At 33.0% G+C, this 23,618-nt stretch overlaps 1 protein-coding gene, 1 non-coding gene and 1 pseudogene across 2 annotated transcripts; 1 reads left to right on the top strand and 2 right to left on the bottom strand.

The window, feature by feature from the left end:
• Positions 1–6,419: 6,419 nt before the first annotated feature.
• LOC143598601 (LOB domain-containing protein 16-like) lies at positions 6,420–7,882 on the bottom strand. Its single transcript, XM_077076780.1, has 2 exons — positions 7,380–7,882; positions 6,420–6,867 (listed from the first exon to the last, which is right to left on the bottom strand). The coding sequence occupies exons 1-2, from the start codon at positions 7,665–7,667 to the stop codon at positions 6,574–6,576; spliced, it is 582 nt and encodes a 193-aa protein (XP_076932895.1). The 5' UTR covers positions 7,668–7,882; the 3' UTR covers positions 6,420–6,573.
• A 5,287-nt stretch (positions 7,883–13,169) lies between these two features.
• On the bottom strand, positions 13,170–13,240 carry TRNAG-GCC (transfer RNA glycine (anticodon GCC)). Its single transcript has one exon. It is a non-coding gene; the product is annotated as a tRNA-Gly (tRNA).
• Positions 13,241–16,633: 3,393 nt separating this feature from the next.
• Positions 16,634–23,191, top strand: LOC143598602 (myosin-11-like; annotated as a pseudogene).
• Positions 23,192–23,618: the final 427 nt, after the last annotated feature.

The following is a 23,618-nucleotide window of genomic DNA, read 5'->3' on the forward strand; positions in this document are numbered from 1 at the left end:
AACTGTTAACCGAATTGAGGGCACAGAATTTTTGGTAGATCTATCGGGGTGACGCCCCCCATTTCCATTCGCGTTGGGTTAAAAGTGGGAATATTTCGAGTATGGTACGTTTCGAGTTATCAAATTGGTAGTCATACACGCGTTGTATTCTTAGCTAGTTTACAACTAACGTTTTTTGTGCTTAAGGGTAAAATTGCGAGTTTCGTTATTGTGTTGTACCGTGTAAAGATCGGTATTGTTGGGAGTATAATGGCCGTACACTATTATATTCATGTGTTGCTTATATATGAATTGTCTATATTTATACAATAAGTTTTTTTTTTCTCGGGAATAACTCACCAACATTCGTGTTGACCCAAATATTATTTAAATATGCTTTGCAGGAAAGTGAAGATTTCGAGGTGGCATGGAAACGAGAGCGTGGGATGTTTGAACAAAAGTGAAGTGTTGTAAACCGTGCATTAGCACGTGTAATAAACTCTGATTTTGTAAAATATTTTCTTATAATAAAAGATGATGCTTTTATTATTAATTGTCTATTATTGTTGGCTATCGGCATCTGTCATAACCCGAACGACTTAAGTTAAGACTTCCGCTGTGTTAAGTTAAGATTTTCGGGGTGTGACAGAAGTTGGTATCAGAGCCAATAGTTATAGAGAATTAGAAAATATAAAGTTTTCTAAACTATAACGGTATGTTCAAACACGCGCTCCTTTCCCGCCTCTCGAAACGAAAAGGTAACAAAGATATATATATAATTTATTATTACTAACTTGAATTAATACGCTTATTCAGATGACGAACTCTGTGGCGATCGTATCCGACTCCGACTCTAGTAGCAGCGGTACTCCACTATCACCCGTGGAGTGATAGTTTACTAGTTTGAGGTCTGTGTATTACACAAGTAGTTCTTGAAAATACATTAATAAATAAATAATCAGTATAAAAGAAGCAATAACCCCGTTAAACATTATTAATACAGTCGTTGTACAATAGTTTTTAAAACAATTTTAAGGTAATAGATAATTTTGAATATCAAATGTTTGAAATAAAATAGAAAGTAAATATTAAATTAACAAATTTTGAAATATAAATTTTAAGAATGGTAACTACTATTTTAGTATTATAAATTTGTTAAAATTAAATTTGTTAAAAATTGTGATGATTAATGTAGGATTGACAAGTGACAAAACTTGTAGCATTTTATTAGAAAGTATAAATACCAAGAATTTCGATCATGGCTTCATGTCATGGAAACGACGAAAACCCTAATATACTTCATGATTGTTCCAACATAAAGCCCTCTTTTTTATCTTGATTATTTAACTGAAAACCCTAATGTTGTTCTTGATTTTTCCAACTAATAAACAGCAGAATCTTGATCTTCACAACACAACAAATTATCATGCTTATTTATATTGACTTCTTAACTTTGTGATCTGCAGGTTGTCAGTTTACAATCACAAATAGCTTCTTTAAAGGAACAAATAGGTCACAGGCAAGTAAATTATATGAATCCCACCAATGTGAGGCACCCTTTTTACCAACAAACACTAGACATCAAGAATCAGTTTCAAGAATCAGACAATTCATGGGCGAACATGCCTGGCTTTGATCCAAACTCTATGAATGAAGTCATGAACTTAAAATATATGGCCGAAAACTACCCGAATCCGGTTTTGAAAGAAGAAGATAGATCATTTTCGAGTTTTGAAGAAGGTTCAAGTTACTCCATTGATTCTTGGGACATCCAAATAAGCAGCAGCCAGCAGCTATGGGGTTTTGGAGACCATGATGAAGACCTTCAATCCGTTGCTTTTGGTTATGGTCGTAATTAGTTTCAAGATGACTCAGTTTAAGTTAAAAAGGATAAAAAAAAAAGGCAAATGCTTTACATTTTTCAAAATTGAAATGTTCATAGATATAAAAAAAAAAGTTAAAACATTTTATTATGGGTTGGGAAGCCTTTTCTTGCACCAATTCCTTTTGGCCTAATGTGGCATGATCTTTTTTCCTTGTAATGTAAGGGACATTTTTTTTTTAATTTATAGAAGTTTATATTTTGGAAAATTGAATTTTTAAATTTTAATAATCCAAATTATTAATCGGCTATTATTAACCCGAGCTAACAATCTGAATAGCAACATCCTCTACTTTTTGTTTTGTTAACAATAATAATCTCAGTCTAACAAATTGATAATTCTTTTTATTTATGATGATGTGGCGTGTGATGTGTCAGTTACGTGGTAGACTTATACGAGTTAGCAGATGAGTCAAACCAATGACCCCATGCCTCAACTTGTTTTTCGTTTGATCAAAATGTTTTTAACACAACGTAGTCGATTGCTCTTTATATTTCCCAATTAACGCACTAATATCGATATTTTACCTCAAATCCCGCACAAAGTCAACACTAATTTCTCAAATAAAGTACTTATGCATTAACCCAAATTTCCACCAAGTAACCATAGTGGGGAAGTGGAGGAGTTGTGGCAGCCACCCTGGTTTTCGGTTCATAACTAGGGTACATAACTCATATATTTGAAATCATGCTTTGTTTAATATCTTTGACCCCTCGTATTCAAAAGCTCATATTCGTTTATGTGTAAAAAACATGTTATTCTTTTTAGGGATTTATGGTCTTTATAAATATTTTATTGTGCTTACAATTTATATATTTTAATCTTATGTATTATAAGTTTTAATATACTGTTTTCATTGAAAAACTTCGAGGCAAACCAAAATTCAAGGGTTTCCCGTCCAAAAAGTCAATTGGCTTTCGCTTCTCCCGATCTTTTTTACGAGAGCTGCTTGTTTTCATTATTATTTTAACCCATTTCAAATATTCATGTTAGGGTGTCGCTAAACGTACCTTATCTCTTTTATTTTTATTAAACGTGCATCGTTTCTCAAGTTTGCATTAATAAGATTTATACGTTTTTGTCTTTCCCGTCCAAAAAGTCAATTGGCTTTCGCTTCTCCCGATCTTTTTTACGAGAGCTGCTTGTTTTCATTATTATTTTAACCCATTTCAAATATTCATGTTAGGGTGTCGCTAAACGTACCTTATCTCTTTTATTTTTATTAAACGTGCACCGTTTCTCAAGTTTGCATTAATAAGATTTATACGTTTTTGTCTTTCCTTCATCATTTTGTTATCTTTTATTATCATTATCATTATCATTATTATTATTATTATTATTATTATTATTATTATTATATAAAAAATCATTCTTTAAAGAGTTTTTCTTTTCCTTTTTTTCATATTATTTTTTTTGTTCTTTTAATGACAACAAAAAATTGTTTATTTGAAAAACATTTTTTTATCTAAAAAGAAAAAAAAAAATTAAAGTGTTTTAATACTTTAGAGTGTTCTTTTTTTAATCATTTTTAAAGATAGCTAAAGATTTTTTTAACAAATATTGCATTGTTTTTAATCTATAAAAGAGATTAAAAACATCGACTTGATCATCAACAAGTTGGTTCATTTCTAATGTGATAATAATCTTATACGCCCGAACCTAACAAACTATATTCAAAGGATAGTTATTTCCGCCGGAATACATATAATAAGATAAAAATATACAAATTGTTTTGTCGTGTTTAATCTATAAAGAGGTTATATCATTATTTCTTTAAATATATTTTATAATGATAATAAATATTACTATTATTATTATTATGATAATGAATAAAAAAACACAAAAAGAGAGAAAAAAAACCTTAACAAAAAAAATCAATATTAATATTATGATAAGCTTTACAAAAATATTAGAGGGTGATAATATGTCAAATAAAATTATTAAAGGAACTGAAAGCCTATGAGAGAGGAAATAACAACTACACGAGAGGGCACGTTTATCCTAACCCTTCATGCTAATCGTGTATTCTCAATCTAGTATCAAGAGAGGGGTATGAACTCTTTGATTCGTGAAGGTTTGATGGCGTTAGAAATAGGAATAGAGTAGATGTCATTTAATAAAAAAAGTTTAAATGCACCAATTAAGGATTTCGAGGTCAGCTTGAGATTTCATTTGCTGGGATGAATGTTTAGCTTATATACCTTTATTTATTTTTTTGATATATTACTAAGTTTTAAGCTATATATATATATATATATATATATATATATATATATATATATTAAACCTATATATATATATATATATATCGGATGGATCTTGCAAGAAGTGATATTACAGCGAGAAGTGAATGTATAACTCCATTAATCCCTAATTTCACTCTCTTTCATATGATGTTACATACATATATGTAGGTTGGTTGTATTTATGTCTTAATCACACATTCAAACCTACCTATAAACATATAAATGTACCAAACCACATTCAAACCTATGTACCTACACATATACATATGCATGCACCTACACATAAAAAAGGGAGTGAAATTAGGGATTAATTGAGTTACATCTTCACTTCTCGCACTTTTCGCTGTAAAAAAACTTCTAAATTATCCAATACCTATATATATATATATATATATATATATATATATATATTCTAGTGATTTTGGAGTGTTTGTGGGCTTGCACATAGTGTTTCTGTTTAATTAGTTGGCTCTTTGATTCGGGTATTGCTCATCATGGGTGGATTAGGCTTGAGAATGTTGAATGTTGGTTGTTGGAAAGATGGGAAACACGTTGCGTAAAAAAGGGTCATTTGGGCCCCGAATGTGGATCAAGAGGTGGGCCGGTGGGAACGGATGAACATAAGGAACGCAGGCCAACGGGGGAAAGGAATTTTTATTCAAAATGGTTTGTATTTAAAAAAAAAGGAAAACGGGGAAAGTAAAAAAAAAGGTAAATGATGTATCATTTTCTGCCACCAGAGGATTAGGAACAGTGGTCTTGAATACGGATTAGGATCCTCCATTGGCAGGTGAGGTTCAATCATTGGGACCTATTCCTTCGCTGTCAATGGAGGATTAAGAGAAGCAACTTCCAAACCCCATTTGTCCCCGTTTGTGTTCCGTTATGAAACTTAGCCGACGTCTAAACACGATAACACGCTCCCCGAACATGCTCCGCCCCCCTAGGGGGCAGCGTGGTCGACCTAGACCTTGGGCAAACGCTGTTAACGATGATGATCAGGGGGGCAGGTCCCTCCAATGTCGGAGGCCCTACTGCCGGGTATGGGGCGGGTCCCTCCAATTTTGGAGGGACTAATACCGGGTATGGGGCGGGTTCCTCCAATTTTTGAGGGACTAATACCGGGTATGGGGCGGTCCCTACAATTTTGATTGGCAAGAAGGTTATCGACTTCCTTTCAAAATGTTGGACAGAGATCATTAAGCATCAACGAAGATAACAATTGGGTATCCTCTTTGTTTGACTACACTCCTACAAGTAACATAACGGAACACAAACGGGGACAAACGGGGTTTGGAAGTTGCTCCTCTTAATCCTCCATTGGCAGCGAAGGAATAGGTCCCAATGATTGAACCTCACCTGCCAATGGAGGATCCTAATCCGTATTCAAGACCATTGTTCCTAATCCTCTGGTGGCAGGAAAGGATACATCATTTACCTTTTTTTTTGACTTTCCTCGTTTTCCTTTTTTTTTTGTAAATACATACCATTTTGAAAAAAAAATCCGGGGGAAAGAGATTTGTCTCTTTATCAACCATTTTTACCTCAAAATTTGGTCGTTTTTGCCCATTTGTGTCGTTGTTGGAGGCCAACAATGGATAGTCGGTCCGAATGGTAAAAAGGAATATGATACACCTATATGAGAATAGGCACTCAATACGCTCTCAACTACATCTCTCTCCCTCTCTAAGCATTTCCTTCGTAAACATCTTTGAATTCTCTAACTATAAGGATGCTAACGGTTGCAATGTGTGCAAATTCTCACAGCTTTGATAACCCAAGACAATTTTGCAACTGGCTACCCATCCAAAACTATTACTATGGCTAAGCTTTTAAAACTTATTTATTTGCATATTTGATTTTCAAAAGAAAATAAGCAAAAAAAACATGTTTGGGTATCACAAAAGCACCTTTCGTTTTTGCCTTTTATTATGTGTTAAAAAGCTGTTTTTCAGAAGCAACAAATCATACTTTTTATTTTGACTTTTGATTTTGAAATACTAAATTATAAATATACCCACCATTCTCTTATTCTAGAACTAGTATATATATATATATATATGAATGTCCTTATTCTACTTTTTTTTGCTTTTCCAACCACAAAATCTTAGCCAAACACCCTATATTATAGTCCAACTACATGCGTTTTGTGAAAAGTATTTGAAACATATATTTACTCAAAATGAATGTTCAAAAACAAAGTTAAAACTATTTTCTGATCAGTATCAAACTCATGATAGGAAAAATACCAATTATATTCAAGAGCACCATATAAACTAGCATTTAGTTTTGAAATTTAGGTTTTTCACCAAGAGTAATTTCAAGATGAAATCTTTAATAGCGCCTTTTTAACTCATCTCTAACTTAAAGTCTAGCTATTAACATATATGTTGGTCCCATAATTAACGCCATATATATTTGATCACAAGATCAAACTAGCTAGCTACATGCAATATTCTACATGATCAGTTCCTCATCATTCTCACTGCAAGTTCTTGAAGCTCGCCCAAATCACTCTCAGAAAGTCTCTTCTCGAATAACCCATGATCGTAGTGAATCGGCATTCCTTCATTGCTATGATCAACCGAGTCCATCGAACTTTGCGGTGATGTGTTGAAATTCATGAAATTTGCAGCATTCATGTAATTCTGATAAGACATGTTAGGAGACCATTGAGTTTCAGTATTAATTCTTGAATCCCTGCATTCTTGTGCCAGTTGAGCTCTGGCTTGAATCACTTGAGCTTGTAACCATGCAACCTAAAGTTTCATTAATTAAACAAAATGGTTCATGAATGAAATAAATGAAGAATTTGTATATATATATATATATATATATATATATATATATATATATATATATATACCCACATGACAAAGCTAGAATATATATAGATATATCCTAGTGGAGGATAGAGTTTCTTAAATGGATTACAGTTAGATAGATATTAAACTACTTTATGATATTAAAATTAGAAACTTTAAACATCTTTTTTAATTGTAGATTTGTAGATGATAAACACCTTTAAAATCCATGTTTACAACCAAGAAGGAAAACAAAAATCTAAATATACAATCATCATGTGATGGAGAGCAAGTGAACATATAATTAATGTACGTGTACATAGTGTTTTGAATATGAGACATAAGACGGTTACGAAACCGTCATAATTAATTTCTCTCATCCACTACTTTGATTATCTTTTATTCGCAATATACAATTGCAGCTTTTAATATATTATTGGTTTTGAAATGAACGTGGATATATATACCTGTTGTTGTAAGGTGAAGATATACCCAACACAACCATAAACAGGATCATTGATCCTAGCTTGAGCTTCATAGCCAATCGTAGCCACCGCCTCACTGCGGTCAGCATCCGCCACTTGGTGCAACAATTTTGAAGCATTGCTTGCACCAAACACCTTGTGAATGGCGGCGAAACGAGCGGGGCCTTGTTCGGAGCAGAAATAGGGTGCAAAGACGCAATCAGGAGTGCATTTTCTTCTGAGAAACTTGCATGCACCACAAGGTGAACCAGTTCCTACGGTGGATGCCATGGGAAAAGATTGGAAGCTTGTGATGGGTGCACACGAGGGGACTTGAAAAAAAAAGATTGACAAAAAATAATGGTTTTAAAGGCGTAAGGGGAGACAAGGAAAGTATGTTTGTAGGGTTGTAAAGAGACAAGAGAGTAATGTCATTACTATTTAATGTGTTGTTTAATATGTTATTTTGTGTTTGCAATTTCTAATGTTGGAAATTGAATTAGTTAAAAAAATTCTATTATTAGCAAAAAAATAAATATAAAAAATTTAACAAACTAATTAAGTTTTTGCATTCTACAAGGCCTGAACTCATTCTTTTATCAAAATTTGGTCTTTAAAAAGTTAAGAAAGTAATATTTGTTATCTTTTTAAAGACCAGGTTTTGATAAAAAAAAATCACAAAAAAATGAATTTGAAATCAAAGATCAGTACAGATTTAAAAAAAGTAAATTAAAATTACAGTACAATGTAAAATAATTATTTAAAATAAATTTAAAAGCATTTATGTTTCATGAGTTTTCCTCTTGTTAAACCCTCTAATCAAATTTCATTAAAGGTGATGGTTTAAAATTTGATTCAATTCGTTTTATTATAGTAATGAGTTTCTTTTTTGATGATGTTTTTAAAATAGTTAGACTTGAAGCGTTAAAATCAGTATGTACACGATTGACATCTCGTTTCATGAATACTTACTTAGATGTTGGATAGTGTTGTTTAAAAAAGAAGGTAATTATTTTTAACCATTTAGACATGCCTCCTTTTATTAAATATATTACGTCATAATTCAAAGTTTGGTATCACGTAATAAAAACTACATTTATTTAAAAAAAATATTCTTTTACAAATAAGATGCTAGCTAAAAGAATTGTTTATTTCAATTAGATGTGTGAGGGAGGGAGAGAGAGAAAGTTTTTTTTTTAAATATAAATAGTTTTTAAATCACTCAATTCGTTTGTGTTCGTATATGTTCATTTTGCGTTCGTTTACGTTACTACATTTATGTTCGTTAAAATGCACTGACGTAAACGGACGACCATTATTTGGCATAAATGAAAATATAAGCATACACATGCATTATGGACCCCTAGCATAAATAATTAAGTGCACATGACCTCTGCCAGTATTTGTTCATTTAAACGTTTATGATGTTTTAAGTCAATAAACATTGAGAAAAACGTACATATCTTTAAATTTAAAATATAAGAATATTGAAAATTTGAAATACATAAACGGTCCAAATAAAAAAATTATTCATATTAAAACACATAAAAAGTATTAAATAGGTTGAAAAAGAAACGTTCGTACGGTTTGAAAAAAAAACAACTTTTTGACGAATTAGGAGACAGAAAAACGTTTTAACGGATGCAGGGAAAAAAGGTAGGTAAATATATATAATTAAAACTTTTTGCTAGTTTTTTTTAGAATGTCAAATTGTTGCACGTCGGTTCGCGGCCGACCATGGTTTGAAACCCCAGATATGTAGATTGTTTTATTAAAGGAAAGTTTAGATATTAACAATCCAAAGCATGGCTAGGGATGGCAATGAAACCCGAACCTGATGGGCAAACCCGAAACCCGACATACATGGGACGGGTAATACTTGACCCATTAGGGTTTGGAATGAGTTTGAGATTAGTTTTGGAATTTTTCGCGGGTTTGAGATTTCTAATATACCCTATTACCCGATCCGATTACCCGATAACATGAACCCATTTACCCGATTATATACCTGATGTACCAAATATAGCTTATTATATTATATATGTATTATAATCCAAATATATTTTTTGTAAAAATTTGTTTATGTCAATTATTTGAGATATTTTATCTTTATGTTAACCATCTTTGTAATCGATTAACTATATTTTGTCAAAACCCGACGGGTGTTGAGCCGGATATACCCAACGGGTATTTATCAAAACCTGATAGGAAACCCGAAACCCGATGGAAAAACCCGAAACCCGATGGGTAATTACCCGATTAAAACCCGACAGGTATGAGACGGGTTTGGGATAGACTTTAATAACCAGTATGAGTTTGGGAATACCTGAACCTGACCCATTGCCATATCTAAGCATGACCTATATTAGTTTATCATAATTCATATCAACCTGGTAACCTAGGGAACTCTCTAAGTTTTACGTTTGTTGACAAGGGTAATATATCCATAATCCAACTCTAAACAAAAAGTAACTAGCTTTATCTTTAACTTTCGTTTGTTCACGTTTATGCACACTTACATGTATAGTTTGTGTAGTTCAATGAATCTTTTAGTTTTGATTGCATGTGTGGATTATAAAGTTGAAGATTAAAGACCGTTCGTGCGTAATTATTGAAGGTTTGGTGGGTCCGAATGTTTGGTCTCCAAAGGTAAACAAATATTTTCCCGCCGAACGCCGCACCTGCGAACTACTCTCTTTGTCGTTTTTTCACTTGCAATATTTTAGACACGTGGACATAAGTCAAGACACATGCTCTAAGTTTTTAACCAATTCTCAATCCAAAATCAAATTGGATATATATATTCATAGGTTGAATGATCTCTAAATTTTATTTATCCCCGTGTGATAGTATTGAATATTGATACACACTTTTATTTAAATTAATGTATACTTCTATGTTCTACCTACATACGATGGTTGTTACACTCTCATATTCCTACGGATTTAAAGTGAGTTACGCCGTAGTATTACAAAATTCACCGTGCGGCGTGCTTAGCTATGAGAAGTTACAATTATAGTTAGTGGTGTTTACAATTCGGTTTAAAGCCGTGAAATCATCCAAAACGGTCATCGTTTTGGTTTCACGGTCGGTTTTCAATTTAACTTTCAGTCGGACGATTATTTTCAAACCGTAGTGAATGGTTTGGTTTACGCATCATGCTAAAAGTAGACCAGAACATAAGATTTAACAGTATATTTTAAACTTTTAGATATCTTATATCATATATATATATATATTTATATATATATAATAATGTTATTTACATTAATGTTAGACTTGGTTTGTTTGGTAGAGTTATACTAACTAGAGTAAAGTGTTATTTTCGTCTCTGTGGTTTGGCAAATAATGCGAATTTAATCCAAAAAGTTTATTTTTTGCATATGGACCCTCCACGTTTCCCAGTTCTTGCCAATTACATCCAAATTACTAACCCCGTTAAATTTAATCGTTAAGTCAGGGTTAGACATGTCTTTTCACCATTTCTTTATTATAATACTTATTTTAGTGAACTGCGGTTTTCATCCTTGTAGTTTGTCTAAATATGCAGTTTTAGTCCGGTAGTTTCATATTTGCAATTTTCTTCCCCATGGTTTCGTTTCACTTAAAATTAAACTTGAATTCCCTAATATCGTTAAGTCTGGTCGTCAAACCCATTTGTGTGCCCTTCACGTGAGGGGCAGTTTTGTTCCTTATTTATTTCCCCAAATACAGCCCCTCACGTGAGGGGGCTTGCGAATTAGGACTAAAGTTTATTTAGGGAGAGAAACGACAAAACTGGTCTTCACGTGAGGGGCACACAAATGGATTAACGACCAAAATTAACGAGGTTAATAAATTCGGGTTTGATTGGAAGTGAAATGAAACTACGAGTACGAAAATTGCAAACTTGAAACTATTGGACTAAAACCGCAGATTGGACAAACCACAAGGACGAAAACTGCAGTTCACTAAAATAATTATTATAATAAATAAATAGTGAAAAGACATGTCTACCCCTGAGTTAACGAATAAATTTAACGGAGTTAGTGATTTGGATGTAATTGTCAAGAACCGAGAAACATGGAGGGTCCATATGCAAAAAATAAACCTTTTGAACTAAATTCGCATTATTTGCCAAATCATAAGGACGAAAATGACACTTTACATATTTTAACGTAAAGTGTTCACCACGTTTAATGTAAAGTACTAACTATTATCCCTTTGCATATTTTAATGTATGTTCCTAATCCTGACCACGTTTTTTTCTCATCTTGTAGTGCATGTCGAAGTGGTTAAATAGAATTTAACCATTGATTAAAGATTTAAAGTGCCAAACATATTCAAAGTGTAATGATGGTGTTCTTAATTTTAATTCATTTTCCTCTTAGAACTATTCTTTTAGTCCCAAGAGGTAACGATAATATACTAGTCTGTACCATTTGTATATTACGTGAAATTTCAAACTCATTTGAATTGCTTTGACCAAAACCATGAAATCAAACCGGAACCAAACTAATGGAACAAGGTAACCGATGTAACTTAAGCTCTTGCCTCTCGCCCCACGCCTCAACTGTTGAAACTTAACACCTCAAAACGCCTCAAGGTTTTCAATAGAAAATGTATAAAAGGTAAATCACATTGCTAGGTTGCATCACACCTCCATGTATTGAAATTTGTATAATCGGTTTTTGTCATAAAACTATACTTTTATTGAATAATCTTGATATGAAACCAATTACATATACAATCAAAACCAAATACAAACTAATAATCATCATCTCAACGATCTAGTAACAATACTCTCAAGAACGCTAAATACAGACTCAAACCCTAGCATATGATATGAATCTCAACCAAGGAAACAGTAACGACATGATGTAAGAAAGTATCTCGAATACACTCATATAAACAATCGTAACATCAATGTGATGAACGCTAAACACTCAAGTCCAAGATGGATCAGGAGAGAACAAACAAGATACAAGCAAGACGGTGAGAATAAATATGATTAAAAGATCATGTAGATCGACCCCTTTATGTTGACCGATAGAACCCTTAATTGTTATTGTTGAATGATGGAGACGATACGATGATCAGATGTAAACACCAAACTTAAGCCCACAATCTGCCACAAGCCCATATCTCTCAAAGTTCCACCAGGCCCATTAATCAGCACAAGCCCATATGCAAAACACAAACAAATATTTATAAGCCCACATATATTTTTGGATACAAATTGAAAGAACGCACTACATATTTTAACAATTTTCCTATAATTGAAATACAATCCAACAAAATATAGTCTTGCTTTGTATATTTATTATGATTGGTGATGGGAAAACAACTTTGATGTCATTTGGAGCTTATTCAATATTTGTTTCAACTAAAACTAATATCGTTTATTTTAAAAGTTCGCATGTATACATGAAAAAGTGAGGGTATCAAAACAAGTTTCAATCAAAATCCTTGGATTGTTTCTTTGTTGGATATTCAACACATTCAAAAGCATATAGAGTCTATGTTAAAGATTATTTACCAAAAATATTGACTTTCAACACTTTAAAAAATATGTTAAAGATTACCAAAAAATGTTAAAGATTATTTCCTTGGATTGTTTCTTTGTTGGATATTCAACACTTTCAACTTTTATAAATAAATATAATGACTTAATGTGTCAAAAGTGTATACTAAAATTTATGCTTCTATAATAAATAAGCGACTTGAAAAGAGGTTTTAAAACATTGTTTATATGCTTCATTTCACTCAGCAGTTCGTAATTGCTTAAAAGAATAAAATTAAGTAAAAAAAGTATGCACCAGCCGGGAATCGAACCCGGGTCTGTACCGTGGCAGGGTACTATTCTACCACTAGACCACTGGTGCTAACACGTTTGCTTTCCATTATTCTCTAATTAATATCTGTAAACAAAAAACGACATAGATTTTTTGCTTCAAGGTTTAGAAGAGCAATTAAAAGGCATGAATAAACTTTCTTAAGAGGCTATTGTTGCTCGTTGTAGACATGTCACTGGTTTTAAGAAGAATGATAATGATTCATGTGATAAGTGAATTTCTAGGGTTTGTGGTGAAATGGTTCCTTATGAAGTTTCGCAAATCAATTGATCTTGAAGTGATTGTATTGCTGGTTTTCAGCGAATATTTTCAAGTTAAGATTTCATTTTGAGATTTTTGGGTTGTTGTTATTATTATTATTTTGTGTTTATGGATATGGATTGTGATATCAAAAATTCTTTGCAAATCATTTAGAGATTTAGAGAATTTGTACATGTATGAGTTAATGTTTGGTCCGAGCTATTGACTTTTGAAAGTATGTTTTCATCGAAAAAAAGAAACATTATTTGTTCATTAACATAACTGGTGGCTAAAGCATGTTGTTTCTTTTGAATATGAGTAACAAAGTTGTGGGATTCTACATCCTCTAATTCCTATTTTTTCCAGAGGGGTTCTTAAAGAAGCCGATTACTAATGTGTGTGATTCCAATGAAAATCACAGAGATCAATGAGCAGGAGATGAACACAAGTCTGCATAGTTATATATGATGGCACTTGAATTGACTTCACGTGTTTGACACGTGAGGGGAACTTAACGTATGATTTTAACATACATCCATTTTGGGGACTGTTGGTGTTAGGGTTGAACACGGTTCGATTCGGTTATTAGACGAAACCGAAACCAACACTGACACCGAAGTCATTGGTTTTTTGAAATGTACAACCGTTAATTTTCGGTTTTGATTCAGTTATAGTCGTTTTTGTTTTCAATTATGTGTATACATTGCAAATAAAATTTTAGAAATGAAAATGATGATTTAAGCTTGTAATTAGTGTACCACATATATATATATATTGAATTCAAAAAATAAAAATAGGCGCGTGTTACGTGGAACTATACGAATACAAAGCTGCCAGAGTAATAAAGCTTAAAATTCAACAAAGTTCTTAATCAAAAAATATTGGGCGCACTCACGGAATATAATGGAATTGAAATTTGCATAGAATTTGGAATTTGAAGGAATTGGATTTGGAATCTGAACATTCCAATATAAATTGGAATTGGGGGGAATTGAAATCTAAATAAATTCTTAATGTGTTCGTTTGACAAATGAATATGAATCAAAATAAGTTTTTTTTTTACAATAATAACGGCGAAAACATTTTGTTTTTTTAGATTTTTTGTTTTTTATATATATTTTGCGTTATGATTTTTTATTATTATTTTTTTGAATTTTTTTATGGGTTTTCTATTAAGATTAAAAACCTCTTAAAAAATATTCAAAAATAATAATAAAAAATTCATAACTCAAAATATAAATTAAAAACAAAAAAGTAAAAAAAAGCTAAAATGTTTTATTCGTTGTCCTCGTTAAAAATAACTTGAGATAAGATTCCAATGAGTTTTCTTGAATTCCTTCACATTTTGGAAGGATTTGAAATCCCTGTATTTTAAGAAATTTGAAGGAATTGAATTCCAATTCCAATTATTTGAACCGAACACACCAAAATGGAATTAAGATTCCAATTCCAACGAAACAAACATGCCATGTCATTGGATTTTAATTACAATTCCTTTGATATCCCACGAATTATGTGAAACGAACACACCTTAAAAGTTTAGTTTCAATCTTCGTTCATTATCTTATTCATCTTCAAAGATTAGTTCCACTCTTCATCACCACCAATTAATTCGGTTCGATTAATTTGGTTTCGATTTGGTTAATTCGATATTCTTCTCATCCATAATTGGTGTTACCCTTTTTTAAACGGTTGGGACTATATTTGTGTACTTGTAAAGCTGGGGACTAAATTAGTAATATGATCAAACCACATAATGAACCATTTGATTCTTCGTTAGCTAAAAGGCGCGAATTCACAAACCACCACAAACGAGCTCCCAGAAATCGCTCCGAAACCCTAGCATGTTCAATCGATCATGTCTCGCAGATAATCGACCCAATCCAATCCAATCCAATCGCCAATTTCCAGCTTCACTCTCCAACTCATCACCACCGTCGTACGTACGGTTTCTACGTTCAAAGTATTCAATTTATCCAGTTTCGTATCTATTACGATCCGCATTCTCGGTAAAAACCCTAGGTTTCATCTTCTATCTATCTTTTGTTACACCAATTTGTGCTGATTGATTGAATTTATACAACAATTGAAACGGAACCGAAACCCTAGGTTGTCCAATACTCCAATTGATAATCATTTTCACATTTTTTCTTCACCGTCTGTTGTTTCACGATTCCTGGAAGATCGATTTGGTTGTTAACCGATGGAAGAATTCGAAGTGAACGAGCTTTGATTTTTGGATTCAGACAGAAATATGTAATGCGAACGTTGAGTTTATCGGTTAGGGATATTTAATGTACGGTGAATCAGTTAATGCACTTTTATTTTCATGGTGAAGAGATTCTTCTTCACAGTTCAGATTGGGGACATTCTTGATTTACGAGGCCACGGATGAGGAGTTCACTGTGACAGAGGTTTAATTTGTCATATTCAGATGGTATGTTACTGTCTTACATTGCATTACTTGTAATAAACAATGATCAAAGTCTGTTAATTACTTAACTTACATGCACTTTACATACTGTTGATTTGAGGGGTTTTAGCCATTATTTTGACTCATGAGGATAGGAGTGTCATTCAACATAGCAATTAAATTTTGTTGCTAAATCATTTACCTTGATGTGCATTCTAGATCTTCAAAGATGTATTTTCTTCGAATATGTAATATGGTTTAGTGAATTGATGTTCAAAATTCTTTAGATGATAGGCAATAGTTAGCTTCAACTAATTTTACTCGATTTTGTGGTATGTAGAGAAAGCCTGTAGATATGATTCACTTATATATAAGAGAATCTTTGATAGTAGAAAATGCAATGATTCTGTTTAATTTTGAACAAGGACAATAAGTGTGAGACTTCATTTTAGGCTTTGTAAACCATATTCAATTTTGGCCAACATTTTTGATTCTTTATCAAAGTTTTCAGCATTTGATTATGTGACAAATGCCAATAACTTTTCACTGTTTATTTCCTTCTTTTGTTTTGCATAATGACTATTATGACCTTTTATGTTAGTTTCTAGTAGCAGTGCCATTATAATGTATGCTTTATTTTCAAATCAAGGCGTTTAATTGTCATAATTAGAATGTTTATTCTTGTGTTAAATTCCTTCTTATTCCTCACCGTGTTGCATACTCAACTTTTATGCTACACTACTTCTAGTTCATTGATTCTTTGAATCAATATACAGGAGTCTGCGGAAAAAATAACCGTAGGTTCTCAAGTATGGTTGGAAAAACCATCTGTGGCTTGGATTGATGGAGAAATGTTGAAAATAGATGGAACGGATGCTGAAATCCGAACCTCTGATGGGAAGAAAGTAAGATAATTCACTTCTTATGCTCGAGTCAGATATTAACTAAATATTTTTTTGTCTTCCAACTTCACCATCTTATAAAGAAAAAATCTGGATGTCAACTTTGAGGCTAATTAAATACACGGAACCAGCATCCTATAAAGCTAACAAATAATCACCCAAAAGTTTTTAAAGAAAAGTTGTTCTGATTGGAATTTTATAGAATAAACAGTTGTTATGCATCGTTTTTAAATATTAGTTTTTTATGCAGCGTTTTAACCAGTTTCTGATTTTGACATCACTCACTTTCAGGCTTAGACCATGTGCTATGATAAGTGATAGTAAAAATGCTGCCATGTAGGCGCCACCTAGGCAGTGGGATTATTACTATCACTATCATAAACATGTGTTATGGTAAGTGATAGTGAGTGTTTTTTTTTATTATTATTTTATGCATCTTATTTATTATTTATAAACTACTTGTCATCCGAAATGTCAACCCAAGCACGTGTCAAAACCGCTTATGAGACCAATTTTTTTTTTCCAAAAATAACTCTGTATTCATTAAAATGTATATCGGAACGTTTAGCTAATAAAAATAAACAAGACTGCATATTTAGTTTTTTTTCAGTTATCAAGTACAAGTTATTTGAGAAAAATCAAATGAAGTGTATTAGAATAAAATTTTTTATAAAATAAGATGGAGAGGGGTTGTTTTGTGATTGGCTCCACCAAATCAATTTTCTCACCCTCAAAGCTCTTTCACGCCCCTCTTTACCATGTGTACACCCACAAGATGAACATCCACGACCACACCACGCACACCCATAGTAGTGTGCCGTGGTGCAGATGAGGCACTCACCCAACCACGTTCACGTGGTATAAAGCGTAGTCTTATAATGTTACAAGTTTAGGTTCATGTTTTCTTCTCCATTTGAACTCATAACTTTTACTTTGTATAGGTTGTTACAAAGCTATCAAAAGTATACCCCAAAGAAATGGAGTATCCTGATGGTGGAGTGGATGACATGACCAAACTTTCTTATTTGCATGAGCCTGGAGTTTTGCATAATCTAGCTATAAGATACGAACGAGATAAAATCTATGTAAGAGGATGTCCAACCTCACTGTTTATGTAACTAATAACGGGTCAAATTGGAACATGCCAAACAGGTTGAATGTTGTCAAAAGTCAATTGTTAATCCATACAACGTTTTAGAATTAATTACAGGGTTGGTCCTTTTGGTTTCCCGTATTAAGGTTTTGATACATTATTTTGGAAATTTACATCTTTAGTCCATTGATTTTTCAAATAGTTACACATCTAGTCCCCGCCCACAGATGGGGTTGTTTGTTTCTGTTAAATAGGCATGAAATGACTACAATACCCCTTTACTAGTAAAAACAGAAATTACAAACACACACACAATAGTAAAGGGGTATTTTGGTCAAATTTACCACAAAAATATAACACCTTTTGTGGGCTATGAGCCTATGACTAAACGTGTGCTGCTGTTTTTGAAAATAACTGGACTAAAGGTGTAGTTTCTGAAACAAAAATGTATCAAATCCGTGATATGGGTAAACTACAGGGACCAATCGTTTAATTAAATCAATTCTATATTTTAAGAATAAATAAAAACATGTATGGGAATCAATTGATAGGCCCGTAATATTATAACGTATGTTGACATTGTGGCAGACTTATACAGGCAATATCCTCATCGCCGTCAACCCATTTCAAAGTTTGCCTCACTTGTATGATACTCACATGATGGAAAAATACAACGGTGCACAATTTGGGGCTTTAAGTCCTCATGTATTTGCAATTGCAGACGTTGCTTTCAGGTAATATTTCTTTTTGTATATCATGGAAATGATTACATTGACATGCTTACATGAAATCAATCAGGGAAATGGTTAATGGAGGAAAAAGCAACTCAATTCTGGTTAGTGGTGAAAGTGGTGCGGGTAAGACTGAAACTACTAAAATGCTTATGAGATATCTTGCGTATGTTGGCGGTAATAAAGGTACTGAAGGACGAACGGTTGAACAACAAGTTTTGGAAGTAAGATTGCACAATAACTTCAAGTCTTTGTTTTGTCTAGAGTGCAAACTAGCTGAGCCGAGCCCGAGCTCGACTAGGCTCGACCTCGACTTGTTTAACTTACGATAGCTTGAGCTCAATCTTTGCTCGTTTCGAGCTTTATTTAATATATTAAATAAACTTTATATATAATACGCTCGTTTATGATAGCAAGCCAGATTGAGCTCAATAGATGAAGCTCAGGCTCGGGATCGAGGTCATTTAAGATCGGCTCAATTCGAGTTTTAGCGAGCCCTCTAGTAGCTCGCGAGCGGTTTGGCTTGCTCACACCACTTGTTTTGTCTCTATAAATGTTTCACTAAATCAAGTATAAATGCAAACTAATTTGACGAGGGTAGTATGTCAAGCTCATTATTGGAGAATCATACATTGAGTCTAATTTAAATGCAACTAGTTTGATATTCAACCGTGAATGGAATTTAAACTACTCTTTCTTTAGCACTAAAGACGTATTGATGCTTTGATAATAAGTTGTTATCTTTGCTTTCTCACGCTAACTTATCCAATTGTATTGATTAAATTTTTATAAATGCAGTCAAATCCCGTTCTGGAAGCATTTGGCAATGCAAAGACTGTTAGAAATAACAATTCCAGGTGCATTTTTTTATGTCAAAATTTTCACTTTCATCCAAAAATTGACACCAGTTTTTTATCTTGTTCTCTTTACAAAATAATTGATTTCTATGCACATTATTTTGGTTCTTTAAAATGACAGAAATTAGAATTCTCAATTCTCTACGATGTCTAGACGATAATTTTTTTTTCAGGAACAAGCAAATTAGAATTATTTTTGTCTCTATTTAGAGTTTTTCTTTTATGTCTTGGAATGGATTCATCAAAATGATTCTTAGCAACATTTTGGGGGTTTCGGTATCTTTGATTACTTTGGTGCTTACTTTTATGAACCAATGAAATACCTATGATTTGATACAAAAAAAACTGTCCATCATTTTTTACAGATAGACGGGCAGGTTCAATAATCAATATTCCCTTTTTCGTTAATTGTGTAAGATTTAAACGTCTCCTCATTATTTCCAGATTCATTTCTTTCCTTTGCATATAGGATATAGTAATATTTCTTAAATTATGAGGCTAACCAGGAGGCCGTATATCTGGATATTATTCATCATTAATAAGCTTTTAATCAACTTTTAGAGTTTACCCATTTGACCCGTTAGAAGTAAAACGTAACCATAATCCTCAGGGATAGAGGCAAGGTTTGCCTACATCCCACCCTACCACTAGCTCGCTATGGGTTGAATTTACTTTGTATGATTGTTGTTGTCTTGGTATATGGTAAAAATTGCCACCTCTTGTACTTTTTCATTATTAAATGCATTGGCCAAAACTATCCTGATTCTTCTTTGTTAACTTACTGCAGTCGTTTTGGAAAGTTTGTTGAGATTCAGTTTGATAAACATGGAAGAATATCTGGGGCAGCTATTCGGACATACCTTCTAGAAAGATCTCGTGTTTGCCAAATTTCTGATCCTGAACGCAATTATCACTGCTTCTATCTCCTTTGTGCAGCACCTCCTGAGGTAATATTAGCATCCGGTATATAATTATGTAACCAACTAACTAACTACTTAAAGAATGTTAATTAACTCTTTCTTTCCTTTCAAGGAAGTTAAGAAATATAAATTAGGAGATCCCACTTCTTTTCACTATCTCAATCAGTCAAATTGTTATGAGCTTGTTGGTGTGAATGATGCTGAGGATTATCTTGCCACTAAGAAAGCCATGGATATTATTGGAATAAGCAAAAAGGAACAGGTTGTGAAATCTTCAGACTGTTTGTTAGTTATATGTTTTTTTTTCTTTTTTTGTAATGAGCTGTGACCATAACATACCAATTTTCCAGGATGCAATTTTTAGAGTTGTGGCTTCAATTCTGCATCTAGGTAATCTTGAATTTGCCAAAGGGGAAGAGATTGATTCAGCAATTCTGAAAGACGATAAATCCAAATTTCATCTTCAGATGACAGCCGAGTTGCTAATGTATGGTTACAGCTTTTATATGCTCGTTTCTTTCGGTTTCCATTTTGTTTTGAGTACATGTCAATGCGTGTGTGCAGGTGTGATTTACATGCATTGGAAGATGCGTTATTGAAGCGTGTGATGGTTACTCCTGAAGAAGTTATCAAGAGAAGGCTTGATCCCAAGGGTGCAACTTACACCAGGGATGGTTTGGCTAAGACCTTATATTCTCGTTTGTTTGACTGGTAATTTCAACCTCTCATGGTTGCTCCGTTTTAAATATTATTATGGTGTATTATTACTAGTTTATTATTTGCATTTATTTGTCTTTAGCGCATGTGCCTGTTATAGGCTTGTCTAGGGTTTCCGGTTTGTTTCCTATATATTGAGGGTTCTGACTCTATTGTAATCACAACGTTCAGATAAATTGTTATCCTAGTCTCTTTTACATTCTGGTTTAGTAAATGAGCCGAGCTCGACTAGTTTTACTTAAAGAGTGCGAGCTGGAGCTTAGATCGTTTCCAGCTCTATTTCTAAAGCTGGAGCTCGGCTAGTGAGTAGTCTTTTAAGCTCGAGCACGGCTTGTTTATGATTTATTAATTAGTCTATAGGTATTTTTAATTGTTTTTATATATAACATAATGTATATATTATTTAGTTAGTTTTATCATAGTTTTCTGTATCGAACTAACTATTAAATAAAGTTTATATAATTAATAGGCTCGTTTAGGCTCGCGAGCATGATTTTCTTACTCACAGGTTGGTAGATAAGATTAACGTGTCAATCGGGCAAGATTCAAAATCAAATTCTCTGATTGGTGTTCTTGACATATATGGTTTTGAGAGCTTCAAAACCAATAGGTAAAGTTTATGCTCTCAGAAAATTGTTAACATGATTGATGATTAAATCATTTTTCTGTTTGTAATTTGTGCAGTTTTGAACAGTTCTGTATAAATTTTACTAACGAGAAGCTGCAACAAACACTTCAATCAGGTGTGACTCAATTCATGTTTTGACAAATTGTTAGTATTCTACTCGTGTATATGTATTGAGGGTCCCTTCAAACAGCATGTTTTCAGGATGCAACAAGAGATATACACCAAAGATGAAATTGACTGGAGCTACATAGAGTTTGTAGATAACAGAGACATCCTAGATCTTATTGAAAAGGTTCTTTTGATGCCTACAAAATTTTTATTTGAGTAAATTAGGTATAACAGCAATGGTCTTTTATGTTTTAAAAAGCTTGCAAGCTTCATCCTTGGGTGCAACGCCCGGGGATGAAAAGCGCAAGCTTATTGGAACATGAGCAATTTAAATAGAACTCGTAAAGGGTTTTAGTATGGTTGCACATTTTAGTATTAAGTGTTTTCAACATGAGCAATTTAAATAGAACTCACGGAGTTATTAAAATAAAGCTTTCCATGTCACTTTTTTTCTTATTATTCATTAAACTAATGCTTGAAATCTTTTCTCAGAAACCTGGTGGGATCATTGCTCTGCTTGATGAAGCATGGTATGCAACTTTACGTGCTTATTTATATTCTTGTTTTTGTGCATATTGATTATAAGTCTGCATGCACATCTGTGTGCTTTCATATTCATTTTCTGATATTTGATGCGCACACAAATTGATAATATCTTTTTGTTAGCTTTTGAGTAACTAATCTTTCTCCAGTATGTTTCCCAAGTCAACTCCTGAAACATTTTCACAGAAGCTTTATCAGACATTCAAAAATCACAGACGATTTATTAAACCAAAAATGGCACGCTCCGATTTCATCATTGCTCATTATGCTGGAGAGGTGATTTAAGCTTTTAAATTTTTCTAGAAAAGAATGTTACTAATATCTAGAGGCAGAAAAACAGGTTGGTCGGTTGGGTAACAGGTCGGTTCAATTGTGTTCAGTCTAGCCTGCAACAATTTACGTCCAATTTGTATTTTTTAAATTTTAATGTAATGATTAAAAACTATGTTGTTAAAATATAATATATTTTTGTAAACCAAATTTAGTCTATTGTGGATTTAGAAAACACGTTAAACAATTTTTGACCCGTTTAACCGTTCAATCTGTTTGATGCGTTTCATTTTTAGCCAATTCTTTATATTTTACGCGTTTGACCTGTTAATCAGGTTCACTATCAGTCCGATCAATTCCTAGACAAAAACAAAGATTATATTGTTCCTGAACATCAAGATTTGTTGAGCGCTTCCAAGTGCTCTTTTGTAGCTGGGCTTTTTCCTCCACCGCGCGAGGATGCAATTAAGTCATCCAAGTTCTCATCAATTGGTTCTCGCTTTAAAGTAAGTTTCCTGTTAAATACTTAGGGATTAAACTATGATTGCTCACGGCTCGCTTGAAGTTCTCTTGAAAAAGCTTGTTTGTAAACGAGCCGAGCCCGAGCCGGGGTTGGCTCGGCTCGTGGGTTGCTCGATAACTGGCTCGTTGGCTCCTTTGAATTAAGTCCCAAATGCTTGTATATAATAATAATAATAATAATAATAATAACAGCATAAAAAATTGACAAAAATAATGCATATATTATGCCTCTCGATCTTAATAAAATTGAAAAACAAGAGCAAAAAATAATACATGTAATGTTATAAGTTCTCTAGTTTGTAAAATTTATGTGTGAAAAATAAAAATATTAAAAAAATTTAACGAGCTGGCTCAGGCTTTTTACGGGACGGGCTCGACTTTTTAGCTCATTAAAATAAATGAGCCAAGCCGAGTTGGCTCGTTCAAGTTCGAGACTGAGTTCAACTTGGCAGTTGGCTCGACTC

The sequence above is a fragment of the Bidens hawaiensis genome, unplaced genomic scaffold, assembly GCF_021521415.1.
Source record: "Bidens hawaiensis isolate Kalapana, Puna unplaced genomic scaffold, B.hawaiensis_p1.1 tig00050564_1, whole genome shotgun sequence".
NCBI lineage: Eukaryota > Viridiplantae > Streptophyta > Magnoliopsida > Asterales > Asteraceae > Bidens > Bidens hawaiensis.

Coding starts and splice junctions, on each gene's coding strand:
- LOC143598601 (XM_077076780.1), bottom strand. CDS start 7,667: ATGGCATCCACCGTAGGAACTGGTTCACCTTGTGGTGCATGCAAGTTT. Junction 6,868..7,379: donor TCTTCACCTTACAACAACAG/GTATATATATCC, acceptor ATGAAACTTTAG/GTTGCATGGTTACAAGCTCA.